The 18,661-nt window shown below is 40.0% G+C and overlaps 1 protein-coding gene across 1 annotated transcript in view; it reads left to right on the plus strand.

The window, feature by feature from the left end:
- Nucleotides 1–18,661, plus strand: part of ANO3 (anoctamin 3) — a gene marked incomplete at its 3' end in the record, with an annotated part of 97,723 nt that overhangs the window by 67,872 nt on the left and 11,190 nt on the right. Inside the window, exon 16 of the mRNA XM_010293004.1 lies at nt 3,785–3,845. Within this exon, the coding sequence (XP_010291306.1) occupies nt 3,785–3,845 (61 nt within the window). The remainder of the gene's footprint in view (nt 1–3,784; nt 3,846–18,661) is intronic.

Below are 18,661 nucleotides of genomic sequence, written 5' to 3' on the forward strand. Positions count from 1 at the left end.
GCAAATATTATGGAAATTCATGTAAGCTCCCAACTTCTCCTGCCAATGCTTTTGCTCTGAAAAACTGATCAACCTTAGATTGGAACACAGAAAACAATGCGAAATTGTCTCCTGTCACGATTTGTCTGTTCTGGCTCTCCCCCAGCTTTGGGAAGGAGTAGGATTACCGGCTGGCCACTGAAACGGCAAAGGAAAAAAAAGAAAAAAAAGCTCAGTGAGGCTTTTTGTGACTGTGAGGTTATAACTGTAATGCATTCACTCGCTGTGTTGTCTCTAAAGAAGAGTTCGCCGCGGCTTCACTCGTTACCCTCTTGCTAGGCAGCGTCTGGCTTCCAGCAGGGCTTGTGATCCTGCTGGCTACCACCGTCCTGCTCAAGCTGAGCAGCACATACCCAAACACGTGTCAGCAGTTCCACTGGGTCTGCACCCGAAATTAGTGAATGAAAACAATCTGTAATGTTAGAAAACGGCAATCTGATTTCAAATCAAATGTTCCTTTGTACTTTCTGAAGCGCCGTTAGTAATACAAGTAGGTGGAACTAATGTATTTAATAATAAAGCATCAGATCTGCTCTCTGGGAAAAAAAAAAAATAAAAAGGCATTTCCTGCTTGCTTTCTTGTTCCTGAGATGGAGCTTGTCAGCATTTCCCTCTGGTTTTGTTGTTGTGGGAGCGTAACTTATTTCTCTGTCTTCCTTCCCCACAACCAAAGAGCCGTTCTAAGTGTTTTAATCCTCGTTCATTCAAATAGCTCCGTGCGTAGGAGCACACAAGTATTGAGTCGATTAGGAAAAGTGAGTTCCTTTAAGTGAAGTTTATCTCCTCAAACCTGCTTATGTCGTGGGACCTGCCTCATTTATGTAAGGCCTTGTGCTCATATTTCATGTTATTAAATCTGCTGTCAGGGTTTCTTTCTTAAATATCTGCCAAGTTTCCCTTTAGAGGAGCAGTTCAGACAGAAGAAACTAATGCTGGAAAAATCACATTCTTCACATGTTCTTTCTGCCAAGTTTTTTGTTAAAACTGGAGACAAAATACAAAAGATGCCTTTTTTCCTTTTTGTTACTGCCATTTCTTTCATCCCTCTCCCTCTTTATTCCATTTAAAAATGCCACACTGAAGTGAAGTTTATAATTGGAGGGAGAGGCGGGTAATACCCGAGTTGTAATCTGAATTGCCGAATGCCCAGGCTGTCGTTCTCCTCCCCATTAAATGGACTCTGTGATCCGTGGGTGATGAGGCTCTTTGGGCTGGTCCTGCACCCAGCACACCTTGCCCGCAGGCCCCAGGGCAGGGTGTTGATTCAGGGTGGATTTGAAATGCCTGGAGTCTTGTATGTTAATGACAACATCAGTCAGGTATGCTGACGGACTGGCACCCAGTCCGACAATATTTCACCTCTACTTAGAGGCCTCTGGTCAACACGAGTCTCAGACTGCCCATTTAGCTTTTAAGACAGTCAACTCTTAATTCTGGGTGTGGTGCCAAAAGGCTTTCACCCAAACGCTTTTTATAAAGACAGCGCTAGATTGGGAGCCAGATACGTATTTTCTATTTTTAGGAACATTCATTTTTCTGGGTTGGATTTCCTTGTTTGGTTCATTTTGTATTTCCTTGGAAAGATGCACTCTTTACTGAGCAGAATATCCAAAATCACGTCCTCATGCTGATCTACAATCAAGACTGAAAATGTTCATCAGATTTATTGTACTGCTTTTGTTCACCTCTCACATTTTCAGTCTCATACCCATTAGGGTGGTGTTTTCCTTTATGGAAGCGAAAGAAAAACCAAGCAAAGGACATATTTCTGTGTACGGTTGATCCCACTGTATGATTGATGCAGGCAATATACTGGATTTCATAGAATCATTAACGTTGGAAAAGACCTCTTAAGATCATCGAGTCCAACCATCAACCCAACACCACCGTGCCCACTGAACCATGTCCCAGAGTGACAGATCTCCACGTTTTCTGAACACCTCCAGTGATGGTGACTCCACCACCTCCCTGGGCAGCCTGTTCATCCAATACCAGTCAATTCCCATTTCAGAACCTTAAAAGCAGCAAAGACAAACAGAACTGACATACAGATAAAATATATGTGCGTTTAATAATTTCTCACAATATTATAATAATTTTACTCAGTAAGAAATAAAGTGGAGGCAAGCAACACTGTTTCTGTTAACAACTTCTGCTTTCCTGAGGTTTCTTAATTTGCAAGGCAGAAGCAATAATGCCAGCATTCTCTAGAAGAATGAAAATTTGTCAGCAGGATGAGTTCTCCTTGCAGCAGGCAGCTCTCGCGGGAGCGCGTTAGGTAGCCTGCCCAAGGCAGGCTGTCAGCCCCGGCGTCCCGGCACGTCGCGTACAGAACGTTCCCGCTGGCCTCAGATGTAGAGAAGGTCACAGTCCAGCAAAACTGAATCCGGTTACCTGTGCCCTTCCGTTGGCATAAGGACAGCTTTCATATCATGATAAAAGCTTAAAAATGGGTCTTTAGGTAAGCAACAGACCCAATGCCAGTGAAGGTAAAGTCTTTTCAAGAATATTCTATTTCAAGACGTTCTCTTCTTATTTCAAAGAGTGCGAAATCACCGTGAATTTTCTGGATGATTTAGGATGACACATATCAAAGCCAGTTGTAGCACTTTTTGATTTCTTTTTCCTCTCTCTTCAGATTCTCTTTCTAGCATATGCCTGTTGATGATAAGTTGGTTTGCTCTATTGTTTTATGATGCTTTGTGCTTTTTTTTCCAAATAGGAATTTGAAACCTGTGCTTTGCTTACTAATGCTCAGCAACATCTTAAACTACCTTTCATTCGAAGAAATGTAGGCCGGTTATCCCTGGATAAATTACATTGCTGTAACTTGGCAACCTTAAATCTATTGAAAGTACATTGATCTTAATTTCCATTTCCTAAATACTTTTTCAATTATGCCTTAAATATTAGAAATTCTGAATTTTTGTTATACAAATTGCGATGTTTTCATAATACGTGAGACATCAAATTCACCTAGTTGCGTAGTGATCCATAGGCATGCAAAAACTAATTCTTACTTATTTTCTGTCGGTAAGCCTTGGACTTTGCAGCAGAATATCTGTTCTGCCTGAAAAATCTTACAACAAAAAGTAACATAAGGGATAAATCTGACAAAGGAGAGCATTCATGAGGAGAAATTAAGTGCACAATTTAGAATTATATTTGGGGGTGGGGCTGTTTTTAGAATGTATTTAATTCCTGTTGGTGTTTAGGGGCACTAGCGTTTTAAGGAGAATATATAAACAATTTGGGAGGCTGAGATGGCTGGGTAAAAAGAAATACATACTACTCTTAACTGCAGAGAAATTGGAAGATAGCTTGGGAGAAGAAGAAAATGGAATCCAGACAGACGTTAACTAAGTAATATAGAGGAAGAAAAGTGAAAAGACAGACGTTATTTAAGCTTATAAAACCCTCAAATAGGAGACGTTGAGGTTAAATTTGACCCAGCACATGAGAAGAACTCTGGAGGAATTTTTGGCCTGTCCGGACACGGACAGAGCAGCTCTTAGTGTCTGTGAAACAAATAGACTGGAGGTGCATGAAGTGACAGCCTGGAAAAGCAGAGTTCAAGTTATACCGAAAGACGGACAAACCTTGGTAGAAGAAACGTTCAAGTAGGACTTCCTATTAGAATGCTGAGCTTTTGGTTTCTGCCACCAGTTCTGTACTCTGGGGTTCTCTGGGGCAAAAGACAAGGTGCCAGTATTATTTGTTCCTAATGTGTTTATTTTCTATTCAGGTTACACATTTGTTTGATAACGGAGGGACTGTCTTCTTTGCTATTTTCATGGCAATTTGGGGTAAGTACATTTTTATTTGTTTTGTAGTCTTAGTTCACCTGACACTTTTATAGGATCACTGGGTAAAGGGAGATTATAGCTCTTGCTAAAATTTAAAGAAGGATTATGATTTTGTGTCACAAACTTTTTTTTTCTTGTTTTCATCAACTTCAATTTCTGTGCTAGTAGTGGATGAAAATAATACCTTTTATTGTTAATTTAATGTCTTTGTTTAGCATCTTAAATGTCTTTAAGCCTGAATTTTATATCATGCAGGCAGAAGTCTTTTTAGAGGTAAACGGGTAGGTTAATTTACTGATCTGGAGCCAATATAAAAATCACGTATTGTAGAGAACTCTTATAGAATAAATGAGAATGTTTTTGCGGGAGCTAATTACAGGGATGTATAAGAAAGATTTGATGGTAAGTGCTTACAGCAATTTAACTATTTATATTCAAATTCTCAGTCTGAATATCTCGTTATGTTCACACACTTGTCATGTCATGGGGCACAAAGCCGAGCAGGGTGATATCCACAGAGGCCACTGTTGAACAGGGGTTGCCTAGAACAGTCTTCCTTCTCTTTGAAGGTCAGTGGAAAAATGCCATACAGACAGATGTAATGTTTCCAGCATGAAATGCTTGACGGAATTAGCTTTCACTGGAGCTATAGTATTTTGCTGCTAGAAAGGTGGGAAGACTGCTATTGGGAAGAGGGATAATTCATTTTACCAATGTAAATGTTTGTCTATGTAAACCCTGAGAAAATAACACCAGTTCACATACATACAACTGTCTGAATTCAAGCCAGAGCTTTACACTTTTAGAGTCAAATGGTACACAACAGCTTTATTTATGTAATACGTATAAGTAAGCATTAATGATTCTAACAAAGTGAAGGATGAACAAATGTCACAAATTTTAGAGGCCTGGTAAAAACAAAAAACAATATACAAACAACAGCAAAGATGAAAGAGTGAGTGTATGCACACAAAATTCATAATTGGGCTGTAAAAATTACCACGAAGGAAACATAGCTGAAAGGTACGCTTTGATTGCTTGCCTCAGTGATATTTCTTCACTGGCTCCTAATCTTGCTGTTGCAGCCTTGCAATTACTAACAATTGATTTCGTAAGTTCCTAAAATACATTGCACTTGGTTATATGGTTACCAATACATTAGACAACGCTGGGAGCTTCTTAGAATCTCTTCATCTCTGTCTTCGAGTTCTCCGTTGAGAGAGAACATTGCCTTTTTCTTGATTTGAAGCCGCAGAGTGATACTCTCACATGATACAGGTGAAGGTGTCTCAGATTGTCAGCCTGCTATCCAACACGCTGGGTACAGCGTTAGAAATCAGATTCTGGTTTAGATGGAAACGTGCTGATTTCATGACTGAACCCTGTAGGAATGGCAGCACTGCACATATACACTCAATTCTTTAATCTTTTAAAAACTTTGAAATAAATACCTGTTTTACTCATCTGCAGTGTGATTGCCATCGTTTCTCTCTGTGGTGTGTGCCTGCATGTAATTTACTCACATATCAAATAAACTGGCAGGGCAACATTCACGGCCCGTTAGTGAGAGAACTCCATCGACATGATCCACAGTCTCCACACTAAATAACGCATTTTAACAGAGTCATAGTAACAAGCGTATATCCCATGTGAGTAGTTATTTTCTTTGCACTTTATTTTGTTTATTCTATGCCTTTACAGCTGTATCTTTTTCATGTTCTTTATTTAAACATTCCTGGTAATTGCAAACAGGTAAACTATGCAACTATTTGCATTATATTCCCATAGTTTTATTCTTTAGCTCAACAGAACTGGATCATGCTTTTTAGGATGTCTATATACATGACAGAAATAATTCCTTTTCTTTCATGTCAAGATAAGTATTTCTTTTACCCAACCTGTACCAAAACGTTTTACAGCATTTCTACAGATATCTGCAAACAGATAGGTTTGACAGAGGAATAGAAGCTTGTCTTCTGTTTTTGGCTTTGATAGTGATTTTAACTCTCTGTCATAATAGTCAAAGGCTAAATGTAGTCCATGATACTCAGTAGTTCCATTCTCCACAGCAAACTTCAACCTCTAAGTAATCCAAGTAAATCTAATTCTTTTTGTCATACTCACTGAGGAAGCTACAAATGTAGAGTGGGGAAAATAATACCCTGAGTCATTGATCAGGTAGAAATGATATTTGGACAGAATAGTTTCACCTCAAGGTAGTTAAATTTGGGGGTTTTTTGTATTGATGCTAAAATATCATTGCAATCCTAGTCAAATCTTGCTCTGTCACAATGACGGCATTCTTGACCAAAGTTACACACGGCAGAATTTTACCTGTGTGCTGTTTGTCTATGTTGTTTGTGAGAAAGCTAGTATAACCTCACAGGAAAATCATAAGTTTATTATTTAATTACAAAGTAGAAGAATGATGCTCTGCTGGTGGGCCCTGCCTGTTGCGTATCAATGTACCTTGTGATTTTCCTCTTGCTTTCCAAAACTTTTCCAAAACATTTCCAAAACGTTTGCACAGTAATAGCTGTAAGATAACAGCTGCCAGGTAATTTTGGAAAAAAAGAAAGCGTGTAGATAACAGGTGAGGCCATAATCTGAAGCAAACACTACAGGGAAGGGTGGGATGGTGTCATGTCAGCCATAGGAATGTCATCAGGTGGGCACCCTGCGTTGTCTTCCTCTGCCTTGTCTCCTGGGCTGGTTTTGTCATTGGACACACATCCAAAACTCGTATCGTATGGTCCAAGTGAGTTGTCTAAGTGGAGAACTGAAAGGAGAATGTAATTATTTTTTTATATGTTGCTTGAAAGATTCTTATCCCGTACACTGGGTACCTCACCGTTTAGTTCAGCAGTCCCTCGCAGCGGAGTCCAGTTAACCTCTTGCTTAGGTGTGGAGTTGCAAAAGAGGAACGCCCTGATTCACGATCTTCTGAAGATAACATGTGTCCTCCCAGCAACACCCGTTCAGCACTACATGGGTGGTTGACTTTCAAAGCTAGTTCCTAATCTGACCTTCTGGCAGCTTTCAGCTCTTGCATTTAAGCCAAAAGGGTGTATTGCCAGAGTTTTATTTTGATTTGATTTTATATGAGGAAAAAATGACGCTTAGCCTCTCAGTGTTTGTTTGAACATTTAAAAATAAAGTCCAGGAACATGATATAAATGTTTGAAGACTGTGTGATTACACTTTAATACAAGTTTATGCATATTTATGGAGAAGACAAAAGCAATCTTCTTTTTAAATCTCTTAAAAATATTTTTACTCCTAAAACCAGATATAGCTTCATCCTTCATTCTGTAATTGAAGTTGGATGAGTAAGGAGTCTAGCCTTTTTCAGTTAATCAAAGTTTGGGAGAACTTTTGAGCTGTAGTTTTGAACTCACCTGCAATTCTTTGAACGGGTTCACTGATACTAGATACGTATTTCCTGATATTTCAGAGGTTAAAAAAATAACTCGTAAAGAGGAGTCACAGAGTTAAGGGGAGTATTGATTGAGCTAAAACTTAAAGATAATAAAGTACTGTCAGTTGAAAACTAGTTTGACTGGAGTCAGTGATGTAATTCCTAATAATTGAATAAGACCAGACTACCTAAGCAGCTCTGTGCAGAAATAGCAAATGTTCTTAGGCAAAACACTTGTGCTGCTCCTTACCTGGGTCATTCCTTGTATCATCATACAGCCGTCTGTGGGAAAATGACTCAGACCTTTTCTTACCACATATAAAATATCCAGTCAGGCCAATTAATATAGATCCCAAAATGGCTCCTACAGTGGCACCAACTATTACTCCTTCTTTGTTGGTTTTGTCTAGGAGAGAAAGGAAGAAAGAAGAGACAGTTGAATGAAAGTACGAAATCTGTAAGATCAGATACTTCACTCCTGCTTTATAGCAGTTCAGGGCTTTGCGGAGTGAGACTTTTCACCAAGGCTCTGAAACACTTTGCAGACTGTGACTAAACCAGCCTCTCTGCAGAAAGTCTCTGCCTTTGTAAAAGAAGAGAGACATCTCCATCCTTGACTTTCAAAGGAATAACTGGGGTTAAAAAAAAAAAAAGGCTAAATGAATTTTTATTCAAATAAAAAGATTCCATGTTTAATTACAGAATCAACCACTATCCTTTTATTTAAAGAAATAAGCAGCAATCACTCTCTCAGTCCAATTCTTTGTAAGTATTTAAGCCAGCAGTTAGAACTGCAGCCTCTGAATTTCAAGTGATTAAGTTTTATAGTACCAGTTTTTGAGAATGCGAGGTAAGAAATCCAGTAATGCTTTCTGCACCTGTTCAGTTAGGAGAATAACTGCATTCCTCCGAGATTTTCCTCAGATTTCATAAAACTTTTCTTCAAAGTATTCTGTTTTTCTTGGAACTGAACTTGCTCTCCCACCCCCCTTCCTTTTCGTTCATGTTATCTAAAAATTGGGTACGTTGTAATTATTAGAACTATGATGGGAAACATGAAAGTCTCCTTTCATACTAAGATGCTCCTTCAGTCTTAGTACAAACTGTATTCTACTGGATATGATGGATAAGCCTTTCAGTCCTGTGTTAAAAGCTTGAAAGCTAATTAATGGCAAAAAAATACTGTATCTTCTAATCTTTCCTTTTCTTTTCCTGAAGACCTGATTCAGAGCAGCGGGATAGAAAAGTGCCATAACAGTTTTATGCTCCATTGTTTTCCCACGCATACTCAACTTGATAATTAAATGCACAATGAGTAATTCCTTTGGAAGCATCTATAAGAAGTCATCTTTGGTCACAAAAGTTTCGGAACTTAAATCAGTTGATGGGCTACACGTTTTAGATGTTATCTTTACACATCTGCTCTGAAGGTCCACTGAAGTGCAAATGGGCAGTACCTGTCGTTAGGTTCCCCCACTCTTGGAAGTGTTAAACAAATAAGTAAACAAATAATTTTTTAAAATATTTTTTGATTTTGGGTGAGTTTAAGTTTTAGTCTGTACTAGGGCATCTGTTAATTCACACATCTTACAAAGCCTCCTGTTCAAAGAATAAAAAGGTTTTACTTCAGCATTCTGATTTTATTAAACCAGTTGGACTTCAGTTAGATACTTACCTTCACTGGCATCTTTTGAATTAGATGGTGCAGTAGAAGGGCTGCTGAAATTATAATTCAGCTCTGTTGTCTGCTGAAAGGGGTTGAAGTTCGGTGTAGGACTGTACTGCTTCACCGCGGGTGATGTCAGAGTGACATCTGTGGGGAGCAACGTGGTGGGGTTGGCTGAAGCGTTATCGCTGGGGAGCGACGCAGCCGATGGGGTACTATAGGTGACTGTGGAGTTACTTGCTGTCGCTGTGGAAGTAGAAGTAGCTGCAGCACTTTTGGTGACTCCAGAAAAGTCACCCATTGTTGTTAATGTCGCTAAAGACATTGGGATTCTGTTGAAGTGTGTGGTAGAGTTATTTATTGCACCTGTTGATACCATCGTGACACTTGAAGATAAAGCGGTGCCATCAGTGGACCTCGGGGGTTTGCTGTTTGGCCGACTGCTCATCTCCGCTCTGTTCGTTACTTTTTCTTTGGCATTGGCAGTTGTTGGTGCACCATGGCTGTCAATAGAAGAATTTATGGTAGTAGTCATAGGCAGAACAAGTGTCTGTGAAGGTGATTGCGCTGTAGACCGATTGTTATCTGTAATTGAGATTTTTCCATTATTTGTTTGATTTACTTTGCTGCCCTCGGTATCGCTTTTGTTCCATTGTGGCCTTAGAAGCAGAAAAATGAAAATCATTCCACAGGAGGGTTGCATGGTGTTCACTTCAGAGTTTGTTTTGTTATATAGAGAACCTGCAAGAAATTCACTTTTCTGTATTATTTTATTTTGCAAGACAAAGCTACTCCGTTAAGAGCCAAATAAGCTGGTAAAAAAAAATTAGTGTTATACTATGGGAATCTCACTAGTTTACCACTTGTTGCTGCTGAAAACTTTATGTCCCTGAATGTTAATGACATAAAGAATGACCTAAAACAATATCGATGATCAAGAAAAGCTTTTTGCACAAGAAAATTCCATGGTTCTGTAAACGGGCCTCATACTCAGAGGGGAATAATTCAAAACGACTTTGCTCTGGAATGAGGTAATGGTACGTGTTTGGATGGCATGCTCAAGGCAACGTTTTCCGGGCAGGCAGCAGCTCCAAGAGCATGTTAAAGAGTTGGGCTCCGTTGTGAAGAAATATAATTGTTACAGTTAGCCCTGAGAGTTGATGGATAATGTTTTGTGACCCTGAGCAGCGAGTGTCCAACGAATGCTGCCAGGAGCAAGTTGAAAACTAAATCAGTCCAGGGGTTATGGATGGTGCTGAATTTATGTGGAAACTTCTTTTCCTACAGGAAACTGGAAGTTGTATATTATGCATTCGTTTGTCAAACGCTAAATTGAGGAGGATGTGTGTGTTTTTTCAACAAGTGAGACAGGTTGAGATCATGCGGTTTTTAACTGCATGTGACAGCACGATAAAAAGTACAATAACTTACATCTTCAGCATCGTTAATTAATTAGGTGTCTCTGTACATGGGTACTTTACCATCTGAAGAAGGGGCATACACACCTGGAAAAAGTAACTATTTCTTTCATATTCAGCCTCATTCATATGACTGCAGAGAGCAGTCAGCTACGGGTAATGTTATATCAATGGGTTAGATAGTAATTAAATATCATGTCAAGGTATCTCATTTTGGCTTTATTCTTACTTCTTTTGTGGTTAGAAGGGGGTACCGTTACTGAAATGCATGTGTATTTATAAAATGCCATTTAATCTGCTTTTTAACATATGTTCCATTTCTCCACACTGCTTATTACCCAGGTTAAGGTCAGTTATGTGGTGGGAAGGACCTGTGCTTGGAAAACATTTGTAACTTATTTAGCAAAAAATAAAAGAGAGAACTTCTGCTTGAGTGTCAGTCAAACTCAGAATAACCCCTTTGACCTCAAACAAGCAAGCCAAAGAAAACCCCTCTGGTGTTCAGTTATCAGCTCCAGTTATGTGTACATTTTGAATGACAGGCCTTCGGATGACTATGAAGTGCTCTGCAATCTGAATATTACATTTTCATTTCTTAGTGCTAATAACTGCGCAACAGTGAAGAAAAAAACCTGTTGTATTTTACAGAGGTATTTCAAACGCGTGCTTTAATTTTAACAGTATTATTGTTTTAATTCAGTGGCATGGTCTTTCCTTCTGGTATCAATAGTCGTATTGGTGAACAAAGTGGGTTTGGTCATATAGATCATTATCCCTTCAGCATAACTAAACTACGTAGGGAAATTACATTCATTTCACTTTAACTGCAATTTTAATTCGCAGAGCAGTGTACAAAGGAGTTGATATCCTTGCTGAACAAATTCTTTGTCATTTTTTCTGATTGGCTTAGTTGTGTAATCTTCTTTGTGGGGGACCACAGAGAAGAAACCTCCTTGCTTGGAAAGTTGTGTACTGTAGTTCTCAGGCTGTGCTGAACTGCTTCCTGGAAATCCTCTTGTGGGTAATAATTAACTCTTCTTTTTCTAGTGCAACACTAGTGTTCATGCAGTTTAGAAAAACACTGAAGTTCTTCAAAGATACTCATTGCCTTTAGAGCTTAACGTGCAAATAGTGCTATTGCAGTAAAACAGAAGTGCTATACATTAGCCAAGCTTGCAGAAGAGCCCAAACCTTAAAATAACTGGTCAAGTAAGTGTTTAAGGAGGGTATGAACAGATTATTAATTAAAAAAAAAAAGCTCTCGCTTTTTTGATTCACTGGTATTCAGGTTACTCAGTACAAGCTCAGTGGAAATCGGTGCAGCAGGCATAGGCTGTCATGAGTAGGAGCATCAGTATGGGATTAGGCTGTAGCTCAGTTACCTAGATTAGCTCTACCTTTTTTTAGCGTGAAGAAATAGGTTTTTGCACAGGATGGTCACCGCTGTGTTTCTTCGGTGGATTTTGCACTCTGCATTTGTTTCTGTGCTGCTGGAGCCAAATTTCACCTGAGGCTTATGACAGCTGGGTAACAAAAAAAAAGCCAACTCCAAGAAAGGGGAAGGCTAAAATTTCCCCTTCGGTGTATGGCTTTATGAAGAGATGTAGTGGCCCTTAGTCAAGGAATTCAGCAAGATGCGAGTGCAATTTCCCGTAAAAATGGCCCTCCGGTGTGAACCTGAGTACGCACTGACTGTGTCTGTACTGGAAAATGCGCAGCCCGGTTGCAAGAGATCTGCAGAGGTGCTGAGGACTTGATACCCACTCTTGCACATTTCCGGAGGGGTTTACTCTGAACTTGCCACAGCCTCCTCCCTTTGAGCTCCTTTAGGAGCTGGCCTGTGCTAGGCTGCTGCTGGTTCTGTCATCGATAAAGACTAAAGTTGCTTTACAGCAGAAAGTGTTCGATAGGAAGCTACTAGCGTACGTACATCTGCACACCTACACTCCAGGTGAAGCCCTGGTCCCGTTCAAATCAACCTCCCCTGGGTCTATGGACTTTGCCATGAAGGTTGCATTGATACTGCATCTGGCTTTGTGTTTTCCGTAAACTGCTCAGATTTGCGCTGGATAGTTCTGCAACACAGAAAAAAAGTCCTAATAAATTCTTATATGGTGGTTTTTGTAGAAATGTATATCCAGTGGCATATTAAGTGGTTAAAAATAGCTATTTTTTGCATGATAAAGTAATTGCAACATGTGTTTCCTGAACACAACCCAGCACCTGCCAGGGATAGGTGTCATGTCTGCAAAACCTCTGCAGCTGTCAAGCAAATAATCATTTCAACTTCTTCTTACGGGTAGATAATACAATCTTCGGAACTATAAGTTCAAAGGACATTCTATTGCATGTCAATAAATTGAACCTTGCACCATTTCCCTCCCTTACAGCAGTGATTAGAAAGTACTTTAATTTATGTGGGGTTTTTTATTATTTTTTTTATTAATGGTGCTTCTTTGTTTCTTGTGGTCTAGAGCACCATGTTCATATTTACGGAGCTTTCACACCTACTGTGCTTTCTAAGCCTCATAAAGCAGATTGTTTTTACCTTTACATCAGTGATCTAAAAACAGACAGAAAAAATACAAAGCGAGATAGAGAGAATTTATCTTCTAGAATTCAGAAAGAAATAATAGCAAATGATGGTCCCAGAAACGTGTCGGATTTTTGCTCGCATGGCTCTTTGTTCTAAAATTCAGATTGCTCTCCAAGGATGAGCTACTTGTAAATTTAATGAGCAATGAACATTAAATTTTCAAGCTTAAATGTATTTTAATTTTTGTACTGAAAAAATAATTCGTAATTATCGGATCACTAAAAAGTGAATTATAAATATGAATTGGATGCTGTACTGAATTTAATTTTTTCCCCCTGTTACTAGCTAGCAACCTGACATGTATAAGTGCACTGGCCAAGGCTCCTTAGTGTGTATTTCCTGTTCGTTTTTGGTATAACTAAACTCAGCAGAAGCAACAACAATGTAGCAGTACCTTTCCTTACAGAAATTTGGCATAAAGTAGGATAGACAGGATACTTCACCACCACCACCCCCCCAGCATTTAAAACGGGCTCCGAACTGCCTCCGAGAGAAATTCTATACTTGCTTGATAAGGAGCACAAGTACCCACTAAAGAAAAGCATGAATTTGAGTGAAATACTGTCATTGTTTATGGGTGCTACTTCTCTGCTTTAACGTTTGAATCGCAAAGCGGGTGGTTTTTTTCCAATTATTTTGTCAGAAATACAATCCAAGTAGAATTTTGCTAGGACAGCACCAATTGCCTTCCTGAACGCTAGGTAAAAGAACACCGTGATTATTAATCAGATGCATGAATAAGCATAAAAAAACCCATCGGACTTACCTTTGAGCTCTACAACATATGCAGGAACCTGTTGAAATACTGCGACGGGCCAGAGTGCAGTTAGTCTGGTGGGACGAGGGAGCGCAGGTACAATAAAGGTGGCAGCGTGACGCCGGGAACGCGCGGGAACGCGCCGTACGGGCGAGGTGAGGTGGGGCACCCCTTCGTCTGGGAACCAGCCTGACCGACTTCGCTGCTGTCATGACCGAGCCCTGTCATTACAGAGTCCGCAGAAATTGCAGTATTTATGCTAAAGTGGTAGGCGCTGCTTATTGCTTAACCCTTTGAAAGTCTTCGAACTGGTATTTCAAAGGGTGACTGTTCTCTGTAAACTATAGAAACTATTGTCCTGTGTACTGTGCAACTAGTAATTTAACAAAAGATAGCTTCTTATCATCGCAGCGTTTCCTGCAGTGCGCTTTGTGAGATGGGAACTGGAAGAAGCGTGTCTTCTACAAAATAAAGCAGCAAAATGAGTTCTGTTAAGAAAAACATGCTGCTAGAAACGGGCCTGATCCTATCGCCAAATATGTTCACGGTTGCCATAATTTAAGGTAACATTCTAAATCCAATTTTTCGGAATTTATCAGACGTCATTGATTTTTACTTTGGAACGCATAACCAGCTAAGGATCTGAATGTTACAACTCTTACTACTCACTTTAGGTCTTATATAAACAGTAGTAAGACTGAGGAAGTCAAGTATATCATATATAACTTAATATACTGATCTAGTCAACCCGTGATTTTTTATTTATTCTTTAATTCTTTATGTATATTTATTCTAGGCTGGTATGTGGTGAAGAGCGACTCAGAAGCGTTTCAGTACTGTGTGAGTGTTTGAGTGGAATGCCGTGACGTTGTTATCTGTTGCCACTTCAAATTTTTAAGGAATCAAATGCAAATACTCTTTCGTAACTTCTCCTTGAAAAGAACTAGTGGTGTTTTCTTGAAAATACTGCAGCGGACAAGCGGAAGGTTTTCTGTGAAATGGATCGAGTTCTACCCCTTCTAATACCCCTTTTTGGGGATGTAAATTATTTGTGTGGCATGAGGTGGGGTGGTCTGCGAGGGGACGGACGACAGAATCTGATACTGTGGGTTTGGTTTTCTTTGGAATCTAGCATTTTCTATGGCGTGTATCAGCCACCTTGCAACTCGCGTTTATCGCCGTGTCTGGGCGGACATGCGTCTAACGGGTTGCCCGGCTTGAGATCTGAAAACAAGCACCACGAATGTGTGTCCGAATCTGGGTCTTACGCAGCGCTAACCAAATGACGAGTGGTACGCCAGGGTCAGCGGTGTACTTCGCACCGGCATGCACACGTTGTGGTGCTGAGAAGCCTGATAGTTCTTAAAAAGAAAGGTAATTTTAATAGAGACATAATATTTAAAGCAGCAATAGCTTAAATAAGTAGGCTGTTCACCTGTACCTAGTAAGTGCTGCTTTCATTTCACAGCGAGCCCCTGTGGACGGACTCGGGGCTGTGGCCGGGTGGAGGCAAGGCGGCTCGGGGTGCTCCAGGAGCGGGAGGCGAGACTAAGCCGTCATGCAGCTATAGCCGCTGTTTAGTAAGAGGCAGCTTCAGTTCTGAAGAGCGTGTCTCCGTAGTAGGTGCGGTACCGAATCGGAAGGACTGGTTTTACTGCGTAGCTTTGCTGTAAAGGAGTCCAGCTGAATGGCACTGAAGAAGTAATTGAGCAGAGTATTCAGAAGGGGCCTGGCTGGCTATGGCAAACTCTGTGGAGAGGCAGTGGAGACAGTCCCCCAGTTCCTAACTGAAAATCCTCTTTGCAATAACGTTTTGTGGAATAAACACGCCGTTCATTTTGACACAGTGACTCTTAGAAAATATTCGGAACATATGCGCACATAATAGCATTGGATTCTTGGGTTTCTTTCTTCCCGGCTCTCTTCTTTCCTTCCATAGCATTTAACAGCAGACATTCACCTTTTCTTCTTGAGAATGTCAAATTTTTGTTTTACTTAAGATTTTATCAGCACACAACCAATGCTTCCTGTCTGTCTTAACCATCCAGCATAACACTACTTGTCTTCTGAAAGATTAAGAACTGTGTAAAGCACATGTTTAGCGATTTTAGTTCTTCTTCTTCTTTAAATGTTAAAAAAACGTGTGGATGTGGCACTTCAAGACATGGTTTAGGGGACACGGTGGCGCTGGATTAATGGTTGGACTTGATGATCTTGAAGGTCCTTTCCAACCTTAGTGATTCTGTGATTCAGTGTGAGTACTGGCAGTGTAAGGGCAGGAAACGTAACTTAAAATAAGAATTAAAAGAAACCTTTGGGAGTGTACAAACGGGCAGAACTGCACTGTATTGCAGAGCACTGAGTAACAAATCCCTAAATGAGTTGGTCTGTACCAAAATGCTGGACAAAAAAAAAGGCAAGTACAGCATATATTACGGGATTTAAAGTTCAGAACGGCAACTGGAGCTATAAAACAGGAAGCAACGTACCTGGGGAAAAGCAGGGGAGGCACCAGATAATGTTTTCTGCAGGAAACCAAAGGCTTGTGTGTGACCCTTTAAACTCTAAACTATCCAGAACTCTCGAGCGGCAAAATTGGGCAGAAAGAAGCTGCCACGTCAAAGCAATGTCAGAACATGGATGTTCTCATCTTGATGTTCAAATAGTTGGATTAGTCATCTATTGTATGTCTGGGTTTTCTACAGAGGTAACTGGTAAAAGTACAGGCTTAGCATTCTCAGAGCTGGGAGATCAGGCTGAGAGATGAGTCGGTTGGAAGTGCCTGGCAGCGGGGACTGGAGGGGCTCGGCTGCGTGGGGAGCCACCAGAGAGGGAAGGATCCAGGCTTTCTGTAGAACTGGACAAATGCTTGCATTTCAAAGTTCTGATGTATTTTCACTGTCATTAGACTAGAAGTTTACACCGCAAGGGAAGTTTTGTGAAATTTTTTTTCCAACATCCTTTTTTTTCATATACTTCTAGCTTTTGACGCTATTTTCTAAGTAGCCTTGTAGCACAGCAAAATTACCTTGAATTCTGTTCTACTGTGTGAAAGGGAGTATTGCAGCATTTTTCAAAAGCTCGGGTGAGTCTAGAAAAGGTGCTTTAGTTAGCAGTTATAGTTAGGGATTGGGCCTCACCTGCTTCATCTAAACGGATTATTTTCTTGATCATTGCATTAACAAATGCTTTGTGTACATAAGTAACGTGAAAAACATCATGTATTATTATTTTTCATATTATGCTAGAGCCTGTTATTCATGCTATACCCAGGCATGAAAATTCTTAACTTAGAAACAAATCTTGATTTAAAGACTAAGTAAGATATCCCACATCTTAGGAGACAGACAGAATGTAATAAATGGCATTATAAGATTAGCGTATATGCAACTGAGGACAACATTTGTCCACAGTCTAGTATTACTTGTAGACCACAACTGCCTCGTTTTATTTCCAAAAGTTGAACACATATTTACACAAGCTAAAATAGTTTCCCGTCCTAGAAACTTGCATGTAGTTCAGTAGTCCACCCTTCCTCATTCTTTTCTTCAGTAAGGACATGGGTGGGGGGCAGCCACTAGTCCAGTCGTTTGGTTTCAATTTCTCTGACTCGGGTATTCTAAGTCAGTGGGATTTAAAATTCATTCTTTTATTCCTGATAATTGGGCCACTTCCTTAATTTCTATTACCTTTGAGTGTTACTAAGTGAATTATTTCATTTGTGCAATTACAGACTTACCGCTTTTGGCACGGGGCTAGTGGGTATCTTGGGTGTGCTTCCTAGAGCAGCCTGCCACACAGAGGAACACCCAGCACTGTGTTTTGCAGAATGTATTGTATTTCTCCAACCTATTTGGTCACATAAGAAAAGTATTGTTTGTTTTGTGTATAGCACAGGCTTACATTGCTCTTGAGTCCTCCCGTGTTGGGAAGGGGTTTTTCTTGCAAGGTGGTGTCTTCTGTAACATTTCTGAGTCTCGCACTGCACTGGTTGCGATAGCACTTCCGATGACCGTGAGAAAAGGATGTTTCACCCTTGGATTACTCAAGTGCAAACCCCACCGCTGCTTAAATAGGAGAGCTGTGTGCTGTTCTGGTTAGGAGCATCCGAAACTTAAATGAAATCTGTGGTGAAGGAAAGATTCATGCCTGGAAGAATAAAAGAGCATACTACTTAGAAATAATATTCAGGGACAAGTTCCTTCCACTGTTTCATTCAGCCATCAATTATTTATGCGTAGTGGTATGGTGAACTTCTGCTAATTTCTAGTCATTGTGCTTTACTATATAGTATATAGATAAATCAGAGAGAGAGACTAGATAATACGAAAAATTTCTTTACTGACAAGAGTGGTCAAGCATCGGAACAGGCTGCCCAGGGAGGTGATGGAGTCACCACCACTGGAGGTGTTCAAAAAACATGTGGACGTGGCACTTTGGGACATGGTTTCGTGGGCATGGTGGTGTTGGGTTTGATGGTTGGACTTGATGATCTTAAAGGTCTTTTCCAACCTTAATGATTCTGTGATTCTATATATGTATATATATATAAAATGATGATAGCTATATATAACATATATACAAACCCAATACGATGCTAAACATAATACAGAAATACAGAAAAAGGTAGAAATGTGAGACCATCCTATTCAATTTGCGCTAGAAATCCTTCTTCTGAGAAGCTGGCTTGCCAGAAGGAAGCAGATTTTCTCACTTCCTATTTGTTTTCCGGGGAAAATTGGACAATCCCATGTTTTGTCAGGAATCGCACCAAAACAAGGTGTCTTACCCTCAGTGGCAAACTACAGTGTTTGGGAAACTTGGGACTTATTTATTGGTTGTGATTTTTTTCATAGGACCTACTGAAAACACTAAAAACACCGAAAACACGTGAAAAATCTGACTATCATCTCACACATAGATAAGAAGTAATTGTTTAAAGAAATATTTTAGTAGTGAAG

Source organism: Phaethon lepturus, unplaced genomic scaffold (genome assembly GCF_000687285.1).
Source record: "Phaethon lepturus isolate BGI_N335 unplaced genomic scaffold, ASM68728v1 scaffold9938, whole genome shotgun sequence".
Classification (NCBI taxonomy): domain Eukaryota; kingdom Metazoa; phylum Chordata; class Aves; order Phaethontiformes; family Phaethontidae; genus Phaethon; species Phaethon lepturus.